Here is a 21,116-nt window from a genome sequence, read left to right as displayed (position 1 = left end):
CGGCCTCCGTCTCTGTTCCACTTCCAAACACCCTGACCCCCCCTCTTCACTGGCCTCTGCGCCTCTTGCGGGGCCTCCTCTTCTCTGGACCCCTACCTACGCTCCCTGCCCAGGGCCGCCATGACCCTAGAGCCGCCCCTGATCACACCACCCCAAATCATTCATGACCCTGTTCCTTGTGGAAACAGTTCACACCGAACTGCCTAGCCAGATCCTCCCAGGACCGAAAACAAGCATCCTGGGACCGGTTTCAGGTCATCACCCTTCATCTGCCAGGCTAGCTTGAATCCAGTGGTGTAGTGAGCATGGGACCCACTTCCGGGCATACCATTCCCAGTTAGGGCGACCTAGCCAAAAGAAACAATTGATGGACGGAATGCTGGACAATGCAAACATTCACCCCCCGCTCACAAGCATCTGGGTTTAATCCATCATTCTTTTGCTCACCACACCACCCCAGTTTGGACCCAGCCATATGCAAATCAGTCTTGACCCTGTTCCTTGTGGGAACAGTCCAGACCGAACTGCCAAGCCAAGTCCTCCCTGGATCGGAAACAAGCATCAGGACAAGGGAGGACCTGGCCTGGCAGTTCTGGCTGGACTGTTCCCATTGGGCACAGGGTCAGCTGATTTGCATATGATGGGTTCAAACTGGAATGTCATGGTGAGCAAGAAACAATGGATTTGGGCACAGATCTCTGTACCAGGGTTGAAAGTATGACATTGTTCTGCATTCTATCAATTGTTGTTTTTGCATTTGTCACCCTGAGTGGGATGAGTATGCCAAGATGTGGGTCCTGTGCTCTCCATGCCACTGGAGTCGAGCAATCCTGGCTGATGAGGGGTGAAACCCCGAAACCGGTCCTAGGATGCTTGTTTCTAGTCCATGGAGGACCCGGTCTGGCAGTTAGGGCTGGACTGTTCCCATTGGGCACAGGGTCAAGACTGATTTGCATATGGCTGGGTTATATCTGGAATGGCATGGTGAGCAAAAAAAGATGGATTTAGGCCCAGATCTCTGTACTGGTGTTGAATGTATGACATAGTTATGCATTCTGTCCATCAATTATTGTTTTTGCATTAGTCACCCAGAGTGGGACGGGTATACCCAGACGTGGGTTCTGAGCTCTCCATACCACTGGAGTCAAGCTAACCTGGCTGATGAGCGGTGAAACCCAGAAACCGGTCCTAGGATGTTTGTTTGCAGTCCAGGGAGGACCAGGACTGTTCCCATTGGGCACAGGGTCAAGACTGATTTGCATATGGCTGGGTGTAAACTGGAAGATGGATTTAGGCCCAGATCTCTGTACTGGGTTGAATGTATGACCTTGTTCTGCATTCTGCCCATCATTTGTTGTTTTTGCATTTTTCTGCTTTTCTCCCATCTGCCTCCAAACTTAATTACAGAACAATCTTCATGGAGATATCAGCATGCCCCCTCCTTTTCAGCACCCAGAGTGGCCCATTGTTGAATCAAATGCTTGTGTGTTTTGCGGTATGTACATTGTCTTTTGTAGTATGTCATACACACCATGCCTATGAATGGTATCTCTGTGGGTTAGTGCACCTGCCACAAAAGCCCAAGTGTGAGCTGCGGATCATTGGTTTCAGTCCCTGCCTGTCTGACTCTGCCTTCACACTTATAAGGTAGCTATCTTGGTGGGTTAACTCATCTCTACCACCACCACAGTTTCCTTAACACTACCATTACTACTGCAACCACCATTGTTCCCATTATCACCACTAACATAACCCCGCCACTGTCACAACTAACACTGCTCCCATATCACGATTATCACGATTAACCCAACTGCCCCACTGTCCTACCACTGCTCCCACCACCAAAGTAACACACCCACTCCCGACTATCACTGCCCCCACCATCACGATTATCACCAATACGTTCCACTGCCACCATCCTGACTATCACTGCTCCCACCACCACCACTGAAGTAACACGCCCACTGTCCCGACTATTACTGCCCCCACCATCACGATTATCACCATTAATGTTCCACTGCCACCATCCCGACTATCACCGCTCCCACCACCACGATTATCACCCTTAACATTTCACCTCTACCATCCCAACTAACACTGCTCCCATCACCACGGTTATCACCTTTAATCCAACTCTCTCACTGTCCCAACTATCACCGCTCCCACCACCACGATTCTCACCATTAACGTTCCACTGACACCATCCCGACTATCACTGCTCCCACCAGCACGATTATCACCATTAACCTTTCACCTCTACCATCCCGACTATCACTGCTCCCACCACCAAGATTATCACCATTAATGTTCCACTGCCACCATCCCGACTATCACCGCTCCCACCACCACGATTATCACCATTAACCTTTCACCTCTACCATCCCGACTATCACTGCTCCCACCACCATGATATCACCATTAACCTCTACCATCCCGACTATCACTGCTCCCACCACCATGATATCACCCTTATCCCAACACCCCCACTGTCCTATCACCGCTCCCACCACCACGATTATCACCATTAACGTCCCACCTACCACCACTGTCCCGACTACTAATACTTCTACTAGTGCGATGAATTTCATGCTTGCATGTAGAGCCTTGCATGTTTGACAGTGACAGTGTTGTACAAATCTGTGTGTGTGTGTGAGAGAGAGAGCAGAGTATAATGTCAGTGTGTGAGACGTTGTGTGTAATATCAGTCGTAAAGCAAGCATTGGTAGAGCTTTAGGTCTGGTTTGATTGCAGTAAACCCTGCCAATGGCACTTGTGCATGAATGTGTGTGCACGCCTTGTCACAGTGAAGATGCGACAGTGAATAATGAGGCAGCAGGGTCCTGCAATCGCTGCACTAAGGGACATTCTGGAACCCTTACTATTTATGATTGCTGATGATTAAAGCTTGTGAATGAGACCCTGATAGGCTGTTTCACTGCATGGCTCCTTCCCTTCGAAGCAAATGTTCTGCCTTTAATATGCGAATAGCATTTTGCGTTTCCTTTTTTGCGTTCGTTAGCGCATTAAAGCCAGATCAATTGGCTTTGCCAATGCTTGCATTGCCAGGCCGCAACAGAAATAGCATTTCTAGACTAAAGTTTAAAATGTGTGTGAGAAAAATCCTGAAGCAAACTATCACTTTCAACTAATCGATCAGGGTTTATACAGTGCTGTAAATCACCCATAAGGGTCTCAAGATGCTGGAGTTGCTAGCTGCTTCAGGGAGAAAGCAGTGAAAACAAGGCAAAAGCAGGGGAAAAGCATTCAGAGAGATAAAACGGAGGAATAGATGGAGAAAGCAGTTAGAAACGAGGCAAAAGCAGGATATAGCACTAGGTAAAACGGGAGGAAGCAGAGAGCTGGGCCTGGGACAGTATGGAAGTATGCGGCAGAGGCCAGGCAGTGGGTTGGCTTTTATATGCTAGTGCATGCTGACTGCGTTTGCATGCACTACCATGTTAAACGTAGACCTATTGGCCTTGCAAGTGGTTGTTTCATGAAGAGTGCCCCACCCCAAAGGAATCCAGAGCTAGCTGCCTATTAATAAGGTATGCACTTTGGGATATCCACGACCCCTGCTCGTGTATAGGGCTCTAGATGTAGCATACCTGTGCATTTGAAGTGTAAACACGAAGAATCCATCGTCCACTCTGGCGCTGTGAGAAGAGCCGATACCTTGTCTCCATAGAGTACACTTGCATGCCTTTATCGCCACCTGCTGGTGAAGATCCAGTACTGTCGCGAGAGTCTTTTTTCGAGAGAGCCCTGTGTTTGTGTTCTAGCTTCACTTGTGTAGCGACAGAGCTGTAAAGTGGTACACATGTTCAGCAGTTCTGCCCACTTATCTCTTCTTCTGCCTCCCTTGTCTCTTAGGACTTCGGCCTGGACGTGCAGACCTTCCGGAACATGGTGAACGCCGACTGCCCGTCCGCCTTCCTGCTGCTGGCTTTCCACTGCTGCAATGTAAGTGTGACTGAGCGGTGCTCTTCGGAGTGGCATCATCAAAGACCCCTCACGTGGCACTTATAAGAAGGGGCGCGCGGAGGTACTGGGGAAAACAAGCATCAGCAAAGCTAAGTGTATAGGACAGCCGGGGTGGAGAAAACAAAGTGCGCATGTCAGTTTGGCCAGCCTGAGACGGCCTGCCAAACTGACATGCTGGCTTACAAGTGCACATACCACTCCTTCCACCTCCCATGACCCACCCCACCCCTCCCTGCACACGCAGCTAAAAAAATAAAACAATAATAAGATATTGTTTAACTTTTTTACCTGCTGGCCCTAAGCCAGTGGGGTGACGTTCCTTCGCCATTTTGGAGAAGCCGCCGCTGCTGTTGGCATTGCCAATGGTTCTTAGCCACTCTGCACATGATTTATTTGATTTGATTTAAAATTATTTCTATAGCGCATGTATACCAGCGGTTTCTTGGCGCTGACTCTAACTGGATCCAAAGCTAGTAGGTAGAGATGGGTGGGGGAAAATTAGTCAAAAGACTTTTTGAACAGATAAGTCTTAAGGTGCCTACGGAATTGAGGGTACTGTGTAATGGTACGAAGTTCAAGGGGAAGGGAGTTCCAAAGGGTCGGGGCAAGGGTGGCGAATTTAGATCCTCCCCACTTCTTTCTCCGGAAACGGGGAACAGTGAGTAGGGATTGATAAGACGAGCGAAGTTCCCGAGTAGGAATGTATGGAGTGATCTCGGACGAGATAAAGGCCGGAGCCAATCCAAGTCGAGCCAGAAAGGTCGTGGTTGCAAGCTTGAATTGGACCCTGGCACCCACAGGGAGCCAGTGTAGAGATTTCAAGAGGGGGGAAGAGTGGTGGAATTTAGGGAGATTGAAGACCAGGCGGGCCGCCTGGTTCTGAATCTGTTGTAGACGCCGCAAGCTGTAGGCGGGGATGCCGGCATATAAAGCATTGCCGTAGTCCAGGCGGGACACCACCATGGCCAGGATTATAAGCTTAAGAGCAGAGAAGGTGAAAAAGCGAGACACTCTGCGAATAGTTCGCAGGGAAAGAAAGGAGGAAGATACCACGGAGCTAACCTGGGAGTGAAGGGTGAGTTGTGAATTGATTTTTATACCCAGGGTTTTAACAGAGGAGGAGGGAGCAGGAGAAGTACCAAGAGAGGGGGGCCAGAAGAGAGAGGACCAGGGGCTGGATGAACCACCCGTCAACACCAACTCGGTCTCATCAGGGTTGAGTTTAAGGTGGTTGTGGTTCATCCAGTCCCTGATGTGAAGCATGACAGATTGAAAATTTAGCACAGAAGAGGGAGAAGAGGATAGATTGAAAACAAGCTGGAGGTCATCCGCATAGTTAAATACGGCGACCTCCATCTGTTGAAGGGAAAAGATAAGGGGGGCAAGATAGAGATTGAACAGGAGGGGGGAGAGGGAAGAACCCTGGGGAACCCCGCACTGCACTCCCCGGACGTCCGCCGTGAAATCACCCAGACGGACAGCCTGGGTGCAGTCACTCAGGAAGGAGGACAACCAGACCAGGGCAGTCCCCCCGATCCCCGCCGCCTCGACACGGGACAACAAGATGGTATGGTCAACCGTGTCGAAGGCGGCTAAAAGATCGAGGAGCACAAGGGCCTGGTGCTGATTGGTGTCCATACCCTCTCTGCACAGCGTTCTCAATGCACACGCTCCTACCAAATGCCGGTGCAGCTTATCAGTCGAGTTGAATTGGGCATGGTGTTTGCGCAGGCGCGCAACACCCATTGGGCTCACCGGGCTTCAGCCCCCCCCCCCGTCGCCTCCTCTGCCCGGGCTAAGATTACACGCACTGAAATGGTGCAAGAAGGCTGCGCATCCGAGAATGTGATTTTTTTAATGCTTTCTGAGAGGCCCAGCAGCCCGAGCCAGACAGCCACTGAACAGTTTCAGCGAGTGAACGAACCCCCCTGCCCTGACCTCTTGTTTTCCTTTAGAGGGGCGCAGAGGTGAAATCCTTGCCTGAAGGCAGGGATTTCACCTAAGCACTTGATGGGTTGTGAGCATGGGGTGTGATGATGTGCACAGCAGGGGGAAGGCATGGCCAGTTAAGGTGATGCTTTTCCTTTGTAAAGGAATTTCTGCTGGCATCTTAACCCAGGGTGTGCTGTCTGAGCACTTGTATAGATGTGTATTCCATACAAGTGCACAGACAGCAAACCCTGGGCTATGACGCCAGCAGGAATTAATTTGCAAAGGAAAAGCTTCACCTGCACTGGCCATCCCTTTCCCCCTGCTGTCTGTGCATTTGACCCACATTGATCTACACAGTGAGACCTTCGAGGGGCTGGATGCCAGGACACAGTGCTGCTGATCAGCCAGACTCCGCAGTATAGTATCAGAAGAGCAGGCAGCAGTTTTTTGTGTAAGTTCCAGTAACTTTAATGCATTTTTCAGCACAGCATTACCTACTGCCTGCATATCTAGGTTACTGTGAATGTTGTTCTTGACTTACATACATAGAAACGTCAAAGAGGACAGTCCCCTCCAAATATGCAAATGTAGTGTAAGTTTGTAGTGTTCATTTTTTTTTGGGGTGCTAGTGGGTAATTTTAGAGTTCAGGGTGGGTGTGGGTTTTAGGGTGCCAGTGAGTAATTTTATGGTTCAGGGTGGGTTACAGGTGGGTTACGGATTGGGGTGCCAGGGGGTAATTTTAGGGTTCTGAGCGGGTATGGGTTTTGGGGTTCCAGGGGGCAATTTTAGGGTTTAGGGTAGGTATGGGTTTTGGGGTGCCAGGGGACATTTTAGGGTTCAGCGTGGGTATGTGTTTTGGTGTGCCAGGGGTAATTTTAGGGTTCAGGGCAGGTGTGGGTTTTGGGGTGTCAGGGGGCAATTTTAGGGTTCAGGGTGGGTATGGGTTATGGGGTGCCAGGGGGGAATTTATGGTTCAGGGTGGGTATGGGTTATGGGGTGCCGGGGGGGGGGGGAATTTATGGTTCAGCATAGGTATGGGTTTTGGGGTGCCAGGGTTAAATTTAGGGTTTAGGGCAGGTGTGGGTTTTGGGATGTCAGGGGGCTATTTTAGGGTTCAGGGTGGGTATGGGGTACCAGGGGACATTTTAGGGTTCAGCGTGGGTATGTGTTTTGGTGTGCCAGGGGTAATTTTAGGGTTCAGGGCAGGTGTGGGTTTTGGGGTGTCAGGGGGCAATTTTAGGGTTCAGGGTGGGTAAGGGTTATGGGGTGCCAGCGGGGAATTTATTGTTCAGGGTGGGTATGGGGTGCCAGGGGACATTTTAGGGTTCAGCGTGGGTATGTGTTTTGGTGTGCCAGGGGTAATTTTAGGGTTCAGGGCAGGTGTGGGTTTTGGGGTGTCAGGGGGCAATTTTAGGGTTCAGGGTGGGTATGGGTTATGGGGTGCCAGTGGGGAATTTATGGTTCAGGGAGGATGTGGGTTATGGGTTGCTGGGGGGCATTTATGGTTCAGCATGGGTATTGGGTTTGGGGTGCCTGGGGTAATTTTAAGGTTCAGGGTGGGTGTGGGTTTTGAGGTGCCATGGGATTAATTTTAGGGTTCAGCGTGGGTATGTGTTTTATAGTGCCAGGGGTAATTTTAGGGTTTAGGGCAGGTGTGGGTTTGGGTTTGGGATGTCAGGGGGCTATTTTAGGGTTCATGGTGGGTATGGGTTATGGGGTGCCAGATGGGAATTTATGGTTCAGCATGGGTATGGGTTTTGGGGTGCCTGGGGTAATTTTAAGGTTCAGGGTGGGTTTGGATTTTGGGGGGCAAGGGGGAATTCATGGTTCAGCATGGGCATGGTTTCTGGGGTGCCAGGGGTAATTTAAGGTTCAGGGCGGGTATGGGTTTTGGGGCTCCAGGGGGGTGATTTTAGGGTTCAGGGTGGTATTGGGTTTTGGGGTGCCAGGGGGTAATTTTAGGGTGTGGGGTGGGTATGGGTTTTGGGGTGCCGGGGAGGGATAATTTTAGGGATAGGATGGGTATGGGTTTTGGGGTGCCAGGGGTAATTATAGATTTCAGGGCGGGTATGGGTTTTAGGGTGTGAGGGGGTTAATTTTAGGGTTCAGCGTGGGTATGTGTTTTGGTGTGCCAGTGGTAATTTTAAGATTCAGGGTGAGTATGGGTTTTGGGGGGCAATGCATCAAACTAACAAAAATGTGTGGTTTAATTGTTGTCCAGTTTCAAATGCAGAATTCACCACATTTTTTTCTCAGCTTGACCTGAGCATTAACCGATCCTGATTATCTGCCATTTTAGCTCCGCCCCATTAATTTACATTAGCCACGCCCTTTCCTCTGCCATGTTAGCCCCCCCCCGAAATTAAGACCTAGTTGCGCCCCTGTGTTTGCGGAAGCAACAGTGTGGTTGGAAGCAACACCAGGGATGGCAGGAGGACACGGATGTGAAAGAGGGAGGGCAGGGGGACACAGCAGCAACAATTGGAAGTGCAGGCAGCGAATACAATACAGAAAAGCACACATGTTTAGGACAGCACAGAGGGTGCATAGAGAAGCTGACGGGGACATTCAGCAGCACGACAGGGTAGAGAAGTACACGAGGGAGATGACACAAAAACACATGCACTCTCGATGATTGCTTACATAAAAAGAATAATGTAGTTCCCGGGCATTTAGCACAGAGACTAGGCAAACACACACGGAAAACGGGCAGTGCTCCGTGGGAGGGACATGAGCTTGATATGCCTGGCTATGAATAGGAAGCAGACAAATGAGAGTAATTATAAAAGCCAAATATTGGTGGGCGAGCTCAAAGCCCCTCTATGTTAATGGTAAGCAACAATATGCCTCGCAACAGTCAGCAAATGCAGTGCCTAGTAGGCTAGGCTTAAACGCAAATTCAGATTTATGGGAACTTTCCTTCGTGTTCCTGTCTCCACTTGTCAAGATCTCCAGCTAGAAACAGGGCAGTAGCCAAAGATGGGTTATTAAAGGAAATCCATTGCAGCACTTAGGTTGCAATATGATGGCCCTCCTACCACCAGGAGAAAAGTATGTATTGTTACAATACCTACAAAGATATAACACTATTGTGTACCATAACTTATGCGATTGATACATTTACAAGTGCAGCAGAGACAGTTACACCATACCAGATGGTTGTCAGGGGCCCATTGTAACCCAGGTGTAGCTCTTTCATAAATCAAGGAACCGGTTGAGACGAGGCCCATTTTCTTGTTTGCTTCAGGTTTTGTTCGGGTTCCATTACGAAGCTGATGAAGGTTTAAGCTTTTGGCCCCTCTGTGTATATTTATTTTTCTTTAGAGGCAGAGTTTTTTATCCAACCTGTCCAAGATCTTTGAGTCGGTGCGTTGATTCTGCTTATGTAGCAGAGGATGCGTCTGTTCCGATAGCGCAAACTCCTTATGCCCACTTTTAAGGGTTTAGGACTAGGGTGGCACCTCTTGGCAGGGCTCAACGCTTGCATGGCCCAGGTGTAGGTGCAGGAGGGATGGAAGTCTTTTATGTCCCTGAGACTTCAGATCAGGCAGCATGCCATTGGAGTCACTCTGGGTTAAATTGATGCAGGTCTGGTCGTTCTCATTCAACCAGGGGAATAGCAGGAAGAAGGGTTAGATCAGCAAGGCTGGAGTCCTGCAAAGCAGCAGTACAGCAGAGTAACAGTCCTTCAGCAGTACAGCAGTTCTTTTCCTGGCAAATTCTTTACAGATCCACAAGTGTACTGAAGTGGTGTCAGAGTTCCAGTACATATATATAGTTGTAACTTTGAAGTTGAGTCTTTGAGGTACACAGAGGTACTCCCTTCCTCCCCTGACTCCAGACTCATTACAGGGGGTATGCAGCCCTTTGTGTGGGGACAAGACACAGCCTATTCAGTGGTAAGTGTGAGAATATGTCCTGCTCCTCCCTCCCATCCTGCCCAGGATATCCCATCAGGATGTAGCTGGCCTATCAAGTCAACCCTAGGCTCACTTTCTGTGAGGCTGTCTAGGGGAAAATGCACAAAGCCCAGCTATTACCCTCACCAGGCGTGTATCGGAGACAGACAGCAGGCACCCAATGGCTAAAGTAAGAAAATGTTAACTTTATAAAAGTTGCTCTTTTGGAACTGCAATTTAAAATCCAACTGCACCACAGGTTGTGATTCTAAATTGTGAATTCAGAGACACCAAACTTGAAAAGTCTATCTCTTCACATTTGGGAATTACACTTAAATATGTAATAAGGTGAGCCCAATGTTATCCTATGGGAGAGATCTGCCTTGCAGTAGTACAGGACTTAAGTGGGTGGCACAAGCAATGCTGCAGGCCAATTAGTAGCATTTCATTTGCAGTGGCTGGGCACATTACTAGAGTCTTATGAGTAAATTAAATATTCCAATTTGGTATGAGCCAATGTTTACATGTCTAGAGGAGAGAGCACATGCACGTTGGCACTGGTTAGCAGAGTCCTAAAGCCATCCAAAACAAATTCAGTAAAAAATGGAGGAGGAAAGCAAAATGTTTGGGGATGTCCCTATGAAGAGGGCCAGTTTCCAACAATTTGTATCCTCAAACTCATTTTAATAAAATGCTCCATATTGTTCTGCTCTTCTAGGCCTTTACCGCAGAGCTTTTCCTCTATATATCCCTTTCTTTGTTTGAACCTCCATTGTGGGTGTAGTCCCATTGCCTGGGAACATAAGTGCTGAAGAGGCTCATTGCGGGTGCTTAATAACCAAATAAGCTTTATCCACGGCTGGCTGCCCTGAAACAATGAGCACCAGAGAGGAAGTCCATTGTGCCTTTAGCGACCTACACACCTGGCCTTTAAATTGGGTGCAAAGTTCAAATTTGGCATGAGCAACCCTTGATACCTAGTTTCTTGGGGTGGGTGGAATATTCTGATAATTTTGCCGACTCCACATTACTCTTGTAACATTTTTCACACCAAATTCCTCCAATGTCCGCTTGGCAGAAGTTTTTCTTGGGCTCCAAAAACATAAATAGGTGAGTGAGATTTGGTGCCCCAGTGTGATTTCCAGTCAGTAGGAGGACATCCTGTGAGATTTGTCTAACGCAGGCGGTAACGACTTTCTGAGGTCAGTATGCTGACACTCGAGTAGAAAATCTATTTGAGCAGCAACAAAATCATCTAGAGTTTCGGCGCTGTTCATGCTGATTTTTACAGTACGGAATACGCTGCTGGCACCAAATCACAGCACAACTTGTCTATCTGCGGCTGCTGGCTGAAGTCAGCGGAATCTTGTGCAAGTCCGCTGGCACCAAATCAAAGTGTAATGTGTCCATCTGTGGCTGTTGGCAGACCTCCTTGGAATTCGAGGACTGTTTGGGTAACTCTGCTGGTTCCGGCCACCCTTGCTAGTGTCCTGGCGATAAAAGTACCGAGAGGTGTAAGCGATCTCCTGAGTATCTGCAGCAAAACAGCATTAGGTTTAATAGTTATATCAGTCGTCTTGGATATTCACTGAAAAAGTAAACGCTTTTAGAGGTTTCGGTGCATGCTGCTGGTGTGTATCGAATACAACAGCATGATTTGGTGGTTGAGCATGAATTGCACTGGAAGACTAGGAAGAGAACCAGCAAGGACTGTTGAAAATTGTTAAGTTACAGAAAGAAGCTAGAAAAAGTATTTGAGTGAGTTTGTTTTGCTGAGGCTTTCAAGTAGAGGTAAATGCAACAAAGGCTTGGTAAGTCAAAGTTAGTAAAAGTATGACCAGAGAGGGATACTGTACTTATGTCCCTTCTCCTCTGCCCTTTGAGCTCATCACTAAGAAGTGATTGTTTGATGTGTTCTGTCAGGGCATTGTCCTCCGGATACCAACACTTTGGAGGTAAAAACACTCTAAACATAAAAAGAGAAAAGATATAGGCAGGTATTGGAGTATTAGGAATGAAGGATAATAGTGTAAAACATAAACTAAAAGTATTGGTAAGTTTGAAAATAAAATTGATAAAGCATGTGGATGGAAACACTGAAATGATTCAGTTAATATAAAATGGAGAAAAAAAGTGGGAATAAGTGTGAAAGGATGGAGAGGCTGTCCTTGGTTAATTACATTAATTAAAGTGAAAGTTAATTGTGAAATGAAACTCGAAATTTCCGAAACAAATGCCCCAAGGGTTTTGGGGAAAAACCCATATAAAGGGTTCCGATATTAATCACTCTAGCAATAATCAACCAAAATTAATCTGTATGTTTGATAAGGCTGGATTAAATACATGGTACCTATTTGAAAAATGACCGCATTAATCGATCTGATCTGATTTTTCCTTATCCCAGATGGACCAGAAAGCACGACCCTCGTTCTGTGACGTTGTCCAGCGGTTGGAAGTCTTCCTTGAGCGCTATACCGAGGGTGCAGACCTAGACCTTGGAATCAGTGATGCAGGCGAGGGGATAACTACTGCTGTGGCGACTGATAAGGGTAAATTAAGATTCATCAGTACACTGTTAGTAGAAGAATGTGAGCCATCAGAAATAAGCTTGCAAATAATCATAAATTGACGCCTAAAAATGAATCGCTATAACTGTAAACAATCAAAGTATTTTACGCTGCATGGTTCATCAATGAAGTTAGGCTCTTGAATTGTATAGAAAGGCACACATTGTACATCATTAGATCCTTGATTAACTGAAATGCTTTGAAGTCCAGGATCCACTGGTATAGCGTGTCATACCTATTGAGCATCAATTTAAGGTAGTAGTGTTGGTGCACCTCGCCAGCTCGTTCATCTGGCGGCCCATGAGCTAGAGGTCATTTACCTCATATTGAGACCATGCACTGGTCGACGGCATTCGGACAAGCACAACAACTGCTGCAACGTGTCCTCTACTTCAACCGTAGGCGTCTTCGCTCCGGGGTCTTCCTTCTCCCGGCTGCAGCCTTTAAGGGCTTCTTCAGGATTTATTTCTGGACTGCAGGCGAGGACAAAGCCTGTTTTGCTACCTTTTAGTAGCTCCGCCAACTCTGAACAGTATCCGGAGGTTCGCAATACATGTTGCCTTTTTGTGGATGGTCAGTATGGCAAATGGATTCAAACATTTAAACGATTGCTAACAAAATGCTGACATGACTCGGATCCCTGGCTTGGAATTTCTGACTCTCTTTTCAGAGCACCCTTCCTTGTTGTCAAAGTCAGCGGCTCCTCCGAAAGGCACCAAACGTCTTGCAGCATTCAAAGCTACCTTTCTGTGCTCTTGATAAATGCCTGATCGGCAAGGGCTTCGTAGTCCTTGAAATCCTCCTGCAACAACTGCCACCATATTGTTAAAGTCGCTCCCTTCAGTTGCTACACTGTTGAGGGCTTTGTTGTCTGGCAGGCTCTTGTTGGTGTGCTCTACATTGAGGTCTCAAGTCAACTACTTTCTTCTTTTCGATGACCTATAAACCTCCTGTCCACTGCCACTTCGGTTTCTGCCCCTTCATCTGTGTCTTGTACCACCTACAGAACAATTATGCTGCACCGGTCTCCAATCAATGTGGAGGCCGAGGTGCAGGAGAACCCAGGACCTGAACCCAGGACCTGAACCACCAGTCATCTCAGATCCTTGTGTGTGGACTTGGATATTGTTTTATTGATGAAGAAGAGTATCTGAGTACGATTTCTGCCTGCCTTCCTTTGTAGGTATCGCTCCCTCCCGTGGGGCAACTTCCAGTTTGCTTTGGCATCACTACACTGGTAGATCAGTTTTATAGGAGATTTTCACACCTTGTTTGACATTACTTGTCTATCAAGTTCAACTTCTTAATGGACTATGGTGACCTTGGTGCCACCTAAGCCTTTGTATCCGATTTCCAGGTTATTAGCACAGCACCGCCAAAGGAGCACCTTCCTCCCAAACACACCTCATGTCGACTAGGTATGCTTTGACATTGGTCTAGTTGACCTTACACAGGAAAAGTCAATGAAGGTGTGAACAAAACCTCTTCACCCACTCCTTCAGATGCGAAAGATCTGGATGAACGAGATAGAAATGCGGCGCACACAGGTGACATTTGTACTCCTGGTACTGAATAGAATTACATTTTGCCGGTGTTTCCCTGAGCTGCTGCTGTGATTTTCCATCCGATAGCCGTGTAATGTTACAATTGCTAATGAAAAGGGCAGGAAATAAAAGGGAAAGTGTTTCTCTGTGATTTTAAAGAGATGCCATGGAAGTCGGTAATGGGGTTACCCTGTGTCACTCAGGACCCGGGTATGCAGTTATGAGCTACAAACAGTTCTGTCAGGTGAGCGAAGTCTCCTCAAGGGGAATTGTAAAATAATGTTTTTCATTAAACATTCAATACTAGAAGGGCCTATAAATGATCCCTCAAACGTGTGTGAAACTTCTACTCAAAAACACAAATCTTTAAACAAAAATGATATCTAAGAACCACTGACCCAACACAACCATATTTTTCATATATCAAAACAATAATATATTTAAAATAAGTTAATGGCTGTGTTTAATGAAAAACATTATTTTACAATTCCCCTTGAGGAGTTTTCGTTCACCCAACAGGACAGTTTGTAGCTCATTAATGGAAGTCAGTTCATCGATATTAGTCAAAGAACACATGTGGGAATATGGAGTTTCGGCCATGAGGCTGATTCTTTGACCTCCACTGTTTAAGCAAAATGAAAAAAAAGTACAGACATCTGGAATCCTCCACGGACTCGCTCACAAGCTTGATCCGGGCAGGTAGACTTTCAAGAGGCTACTGAAGTGTTTTAAATAATGGCGTTCAGGATTCTCGCCTGGCAACTGGAGTCATTTAAAATCATCATTGCTACATAAAGACTCGGCCGTTGATCATGGTAAGCATTGCTTCCTGCTATTGAGTCGCGCTTCCTTCCCTCTCATGAGCAGGTGATCCCTTACAACTCATAACAATGTTGCAAGATTCTCTGACTGTGCAGAGTAGGGGGAGGGATCAGCAGAGACCGGGCCACATTCAGTCTCCTCACTTCAGCTAACTGGAAGATCAACCCTCCTCCTAGGCCTTCCTCACTCAGCAGGAGGTTCAGGTGGAACAAAATGAACCACTCTAGTTCTTGTCCCACTTCTGCTCAGATTAGTGATAGTAGGAAGTGTGTAGAGTTTGCGGCAACTAAAGCAGGAGCTGCAGGAATTGGTCATACAGGATCGCTGGCGCACTCCTCCAATGGGCACATCCACATACACACAAAGCTGTGGTATGGTCCAGTGCAGGGAGTCTGTCTTTGCTTTCTTTGATTCATCCACCCCTTTGAAGAGAATTCTCAGGGGAGCAGCTGTTCCTTCCAGCTAAGCATCACAGCAGCCATACAGTACCAGAAAGAGGAAGTGCAAGGAACCAGTATATAGTGCATCTTTGCTGACTCCAGGACTGACGTCAGTAGAGCGTATTATTTTATCTATTCATTGGTGCTTTTGTTTGCATACTGCATACATATCCCGCCACTGTGTGTGGTGTGCTGTACCTCAGCGTTGAATAAATTCTACTCCAGGGACAGGAAGGGGGCTTTCTTTGTACCGGAGGTTTGATACCGAATCAGGGGAATAAAGGAGTTGAAAGAATGGCTTATCTGGGTATTGAAACATCTCAGTTGACATTCTTTCACCGCCCAACACTAAGCGTGTTACATTGAACAACTGCGTTGTTTTTTTCAAGCCAGTGCCTTAATTATTGCCCAAAGTTTTTCTCTATACCTGCAGATCCATCATCACATGTGTAAACATTTAATTCTCTTTTAATTTTCTTTCAGAGTTTGACGCTCTCGTAGAACTCCGAGACCAACTAAAATTAGAGCGGAAAGTAACATTGTGTGTAACAAACTGATTAGAAATCAGTGATTAGTGCCAGAAATATTAATTTTCTTAACTGTGCATGTGGAAAAGGGTGAAGACCGACTGCTCTCTGCCGGTAATGGTGCCCGGGGCCCTCTGGCAGTCGGCAGTTTGCTGATAGCTAGTCCTGGAACATCTGCCCCACTGTTAGCCGAATCATCATTTGCCAGTTCACTGCAGAGGGCATTAGGGCCATGCATTCCAACTAAATGTTACACAGAAAAGAGCTTTACATGTAAAAATGTCTTTCTGATGTTTCCATGACACCAGGTGTTGTGTGTAGGATGCCATATTACAAATTGTTACAGTAAAATAATTTCTTAATATTTGTAAGAGATTACAATATAGTTATATTTATTGCAATACCTGCTGAATTTATTCTTCTTTGTTTTTTTTGTGAACAGGCGAGAACGACAATGAGGGAACGCCAGTTGGTCATAAATGGAAAAGCAGCCTGTGCTCTCCGCACTTGCAGCCTGATCAGCGCCTGTCCCGAAGCCAGTCTGACATGTTTCCTCCAAAGTCACCGGCCCTTTTACGGATGGGGTATCCGTACCAGGGCATTGGGATGAACATCGACACTCCAGCACGCTTCAACCCTTTCTCCCAGCGTGAAGATCTGAATGGAGGCAGGATTAAACTCTTTGATACACCTAGCAAATCCGTGATTTCGCTGACCTTTGACCTGCCCCAGCCACCGTCCTACCAGATTAGTAGTCCAGTGACCCCAGAGCCAATGATGGAAACACAGTGTGACTTCTCCCAGCCGAACTTCACTCCGCGAAGGTGCCACTCTTTGCCATCCTCTCCCGAGCTTCCTCGAAAGGCATATCTATTAATGGACCCTGGACCACCAAATAATGACTGGCGGCAGACCCTTCCTCCGCGGAGTGGACGCCAGGAGGAAGACTGCTTGCACTTTGAATCTGGAAGCCTCCTAGACTCCAGCTCTTTTGGAACAGCAGAGGACTCCATGACTCCCAGGGGACTGGCAGATGTGGAACCAATGGACTGCTCCAGCAGCCCCGACAGTGTGGAGGGAAATGTTTTCTTGGATGGTCCATTGCAGCCTCTGACGAATGGAGCGTTCATCACTACTTCCTCCTCTGCCACCAATCTGTGGCCACCAGAGGTCGTTCCTCCCAATGGATTGATGTACAATAATAACAATGTCATTGTCAGCAAACCACATAAGTGGGGTGGCTTCCCCTATCCAAGGCCGGGTGTTGGCGGGCTGGATTGTAGCTTCTCAGAAATCAGTATCCCCAATTCAGTGGTGTTTGAGCGGACAGAGAACTCCAGCACAGTCCCCCTCAATGCCTCTTCCTCCGTGTTGGACCAAGACGAGGTCATCACGTGCCCAGGCTGTTGCCTGGGCAGCTTCAGCTTCATGTCTGTGTGTCATCGGCCCTCTCCCAACCCTTCCCGGTACCAAAATCTAAACTGTGAGTCCAAGAGCCTGATCTGCACGGACAAGAGTCTGGACTCCAAAGCCAGCAGGCCCCTTGCAGAGTCCAGTCTGAAGCTGCCCGAGGCGCAGTCCTAGGGAGAGCGGCAGTGCATTGACCACCTGCTTGGGATTTATTTTGCTTTAATGAAAAGGAACAGACTCAATGATATGGCAGCCTTTCCTGAAGTTACTTTGGTGTGAGTAGCGAGGGTCTCTGGAGGTGAAGCCAAAGATGGAGAGGTGGTCCAACCTTGGTGCATGGTACTTCTACTTGGTTACCGCTCCTAATGTTTGAGGTGTTGCTTTTAATTCCTGATAGGGGAATGGCCTGCTTTCCTTTTCTTGTAAAAAAAAAGTTCACTTTACTTATTTTCCAGAGGTTTGTAAACTGGTGTTTTCCCCATTGCCAGGATAGGGTTCTACTCTTGCCCCCCAGTGCCTGTTGCCCGGCGCTAGGTCACCAGCCTGAAGATATTGCATCACAGCTTTGATGATCTGCATGGAAGCGGTGGAGAACTCGTCAGTGTTACTGTCATTCTGTGGTTTCAGCCTTGGTGCTTGGTGATCTGCCTTTGGGATTCGTGAACTCCCTGATGAGAAGATAAAATAAACTGTTTGCCACTGTGTTCTAATTAGTTAGAGAAAGTTATGGAACTTCCGAAAGAGCCTTTTCAAATCGCATTAGATTCACTGGAAAGTGCAATAAATCCCAGGGTAACAAAAACAGCACCAACAGTTTCTACCTTCAGAGAGTCCTGTTTTTTAGCACTAGACCTAGACGAAAAGGAAAACGTTTGGGTTTTGCTTTCTCTTCCTTGCTGGTTCTGTCTCTCACACAGTCTTTGTCTCTCGTTCTCTCTTTTTCTTATGAATGAGCACAGCACACTACAGAGTTGGTCACAGGGGATCTTTGAGGGAGCAGATTTATTCTAACAAGCTCATTACTTATTCCACCATAAATCAACGTAACAATTAAATAAGGAGCTAGAACCTGCCTGGGCCACAGATGGCCCTTCTGCCACAGGCCCAGGTGGACCATCTGACACTTCTTTTGTTCTCGCTGACACCAATGTAGCCATATGGCACAGCGGTGGCCTTGGTTCACATGACCGTCCCTTCACTAGCGGTTATGGCTACCTCATATTGGGGCTTATTGTTAAACTTTACAGATGTTGGGCCTCTTCCACTGGCCACACTATTAGTCTGTGACTTTGTTCTGCTGCACCACCAAGTGGTGCTAGTGTTCACCCACACTGTGATCTTAAAGCTGATAATTGAATGTCACAACCACCCCCTGCCTGCCAGATATCGATGCCTGTTTCTAAGGATGGCTTGTTCCTCATCCATGCACTCAGTGCATCGCAGTATGTGTGGCTGCTGCCTCCTGTGCTTTGTCTGGATCATTGGGGAGCTGTGGGTCACATCCTCTGGGCTTGTCTTGAGGCTTCTGTAAGCTGATGACACCAGGGTGCAATGTACTGCTCAATTTGGGTATTCGGAGGTAAGATTTAAAATAAGTAGAATTGCCATCTTTCAAGCTGTGATTATCGGCATTAACACAAAGAGAAAGGGTCAAGCTTTAATCGCAATCTACGTGAGTTGGATCTAGGTTTCTTCCCGATAAATCTGATATTTGTATCTATCCACTTCCATGGAGGGAATGTGCGGATTAATCCCCAAACAAAAGTGAATACATTAGAACAATAATTTGGTTTTGTATTCAGTAACTCCGAGGTGCTCTGCTCATGTCCACTTAAGCTCATAGTATTTCTAACTGTGGACTGGGATGCAGAGTTGCTCACAAGAGTGCGTGGTCCATTGTTTGCAGCAGTAACATGCCAATACGAGACCCTAATAAATTCATTGATTGCAACCGGATTAGTACGGAAACGTGGTGGATTGAGGAAATGTACAGAGTACTCTGAGTTGATCGCTTTCTGGAGGTCGAATGCGGGATTTGCGAATCTGGTGTTTGGTGCAGTGAGGGGTGTCAGTAAGTTGTGAAGAATGTGGGACCATCGACCTTATGTTGGCAAGGGGCCAGGAAGTTTGCATTTAACTTACACAATTTTCTATCCACTGTGCCCAAGTGAGAAATTTATAGACATACAATTATACCATGGCTACATGCATAGCATCATTTATGTGCCTGTATTTAACGGTGAAGAACTGAAAGGGCACCTTTGTGCGATTAGGCATAGATGGAATGCACTGATAAGTAAATTGCACTGGTGATTGGCACTAGGCTTAAAAGCTAGAAACTGTAAATGCACTGGAAGCATAACCCGTACTAGGTAACAAAGGAGAAGACCTTCAAAGTCACTCAGTCAGCATGTGTACCTAAAGCCATCTCATTTTCTTGTTAAGAAGACAAGCCTATTGTCGACGAGCATTACCCACTAGATGCTCCTCGAAGTAGAGGATTGCCCGCGGTGCCTGTTCTGAATCAAGGTCTACAGTCGGGCCTTCGTAAACCACTCATTACATTCACTAGGAGTAAAGGCGGGAGCCGCTCTTTCCACTGACTCCATGGTGTCTTGGGTAATGACTGTGTTTTGTAGTTAACTGCAGCCAATCTTCAACCAGAAGAATCTAAAGAGTCAACCTAGTCTCATTGGTTCTCTTTTACTAATCCAGTACCAGCAAACTCTTCCTGTCTTTGCTTTGGAACCCACATTTTGCCCCTCATGAGTACCTGCAAACAGTGTGCTTATTCCTGTTACAAGGAAATTACCATGCATATGCAGTAATTTGAGCAAAGGTTGTACCCTTTAGCCGTCCGCCTGCATTGTCACATAAAGTGCACATTAAAACAGGCTCCCAACTTGAATTACCATCGTAGCACAGAACCATCTCTTGCAGAGTGTGGAAATCCAGTCCATAAATGTGAAACTGATTTCAGTTAACCCTTTCAGCTCCCTAGAGATGCCATTAAAAAAGACCCTGTGTGGCATCGTTTTTTGAGCAAGTGATTGCGATCTATTTTTGAGGTGTTCTTTTCCTTTCACTGTTTTGCTGTTTGTTTAACCTACCAAGTTTTTTTCTGTGTTTTTTATGTTTTATTATATATTTGTTTGTTTTGTATACAGCAAGTCCAAGTGTCATTCTACCCATGTCCTAGAGAGGACCATTAAAAATGTTTCAAGAAGTTTTTTCATGTTACTGTATCTTGCATCGGTTAAAAAGTATATTAGAAATACTGGAAACCATATTAGGTCTACTGCTAATACGTGATTTGAGATTTAGGTGAGGTAAGTTAACCTAGAATGTGTACAATAACAGACTGACGGATCAGTGCACCATGTTCAATGAGTTCCAGTGGACAATCTGAGCCCTTTCTGCTCATAAAGGGCCCATCATAGTCTGAAGCAGGCGAGATGTAATTTTAGGTAATCCAAAAGAGAATTAAGGTTTGTCCCTTTTCCAATATGGCTGCTGGTTTGTTTTCTTTAATTCTAAAAGTTGTAAATAAAGTTTCTTGGAAAAAAAAGAATCTGTAAAAAAACAACGTATATAATGCACTGGTGAACGCAAACCTTTTTGTTGTTTTTTAAATGCTACAGAAAAGACTATTGCTAGTAATATATAAAGCTTATTTAAGATATTTCAATAAAAATGAATGTATCACGATGTTTATTGAGTAACTTTTTTATCATACGTTTGACATAGAAAAGATAGCATTGGTCCTTTGCATTAGAGGGTATGAAACATATAGAGAAGAATTCACCTAGTTTATCCATCACAGCATGTATAATTTCCCATTTATTATGGTAGAATTCGGTGTATGGTGTTAACAACAGATCCGTGCTTAGCTACACTCTAATAATCCCAGGTAGATTCACTAATTTGGTCCAGCATCCATCATTATAGTATACACATGATTTAATTTTCAACGGAGTTCAGCAAAACAGC

At 46.4% G+C, this 21,116-nt stretch overlaps 1 protein-coding gene across 1 annotated transcript in view; it reads left to right on the top strand.

Moving 5' to 3' along the window:
• Window positions 1-20,836, top strand: part of TESK1 (testis associated actin remodelling kinase 1) — a 467,562-nt gene extending 446,726 nt beyond the window's left edge. The window contains exons 8-10 of the mRNA XM_086960220.1: window positions 3,874-3,963; window positions 12,221-12,365; window positions 16,159-20,836. Of these exons, the coding sequence (XP_086816346.1) occupies window positions 3,874-3,963; window positions 12,221-12,365; window positions 16,159-17,300 (1,377 nt within the window). The 3' untranslated portion in view covers window positions 17,301-20,836. The remainder of the gene's footprint in view (window positions 1-3,873; window positions 3,964-12,220; window positions 12,366-16,158) is intronic.
• Window positions 20,837-21,116: the final 280 nt, after the last annotated feature.

The sequence above is a fragment of the Lissotriton vulgaris genome, chromosome 3_1 (genome assembly GCF_964263255.1).
Source record: "Lissotriton vulgaris chromosome 3_1, aLisVul1.2, whole genome shotgun sequence".
Classification (NCBI taxonomy): Eukaryota; Metazoa; Chordata; class Amphibia; order Caudata; family Salamandridae; genus Lissotriton; species Lissotriton vulgaris.
Note: the sequence above shows the minus strand (reverse complement) of the source record. Positions and strands in the feature narration are given on the sequence as shown.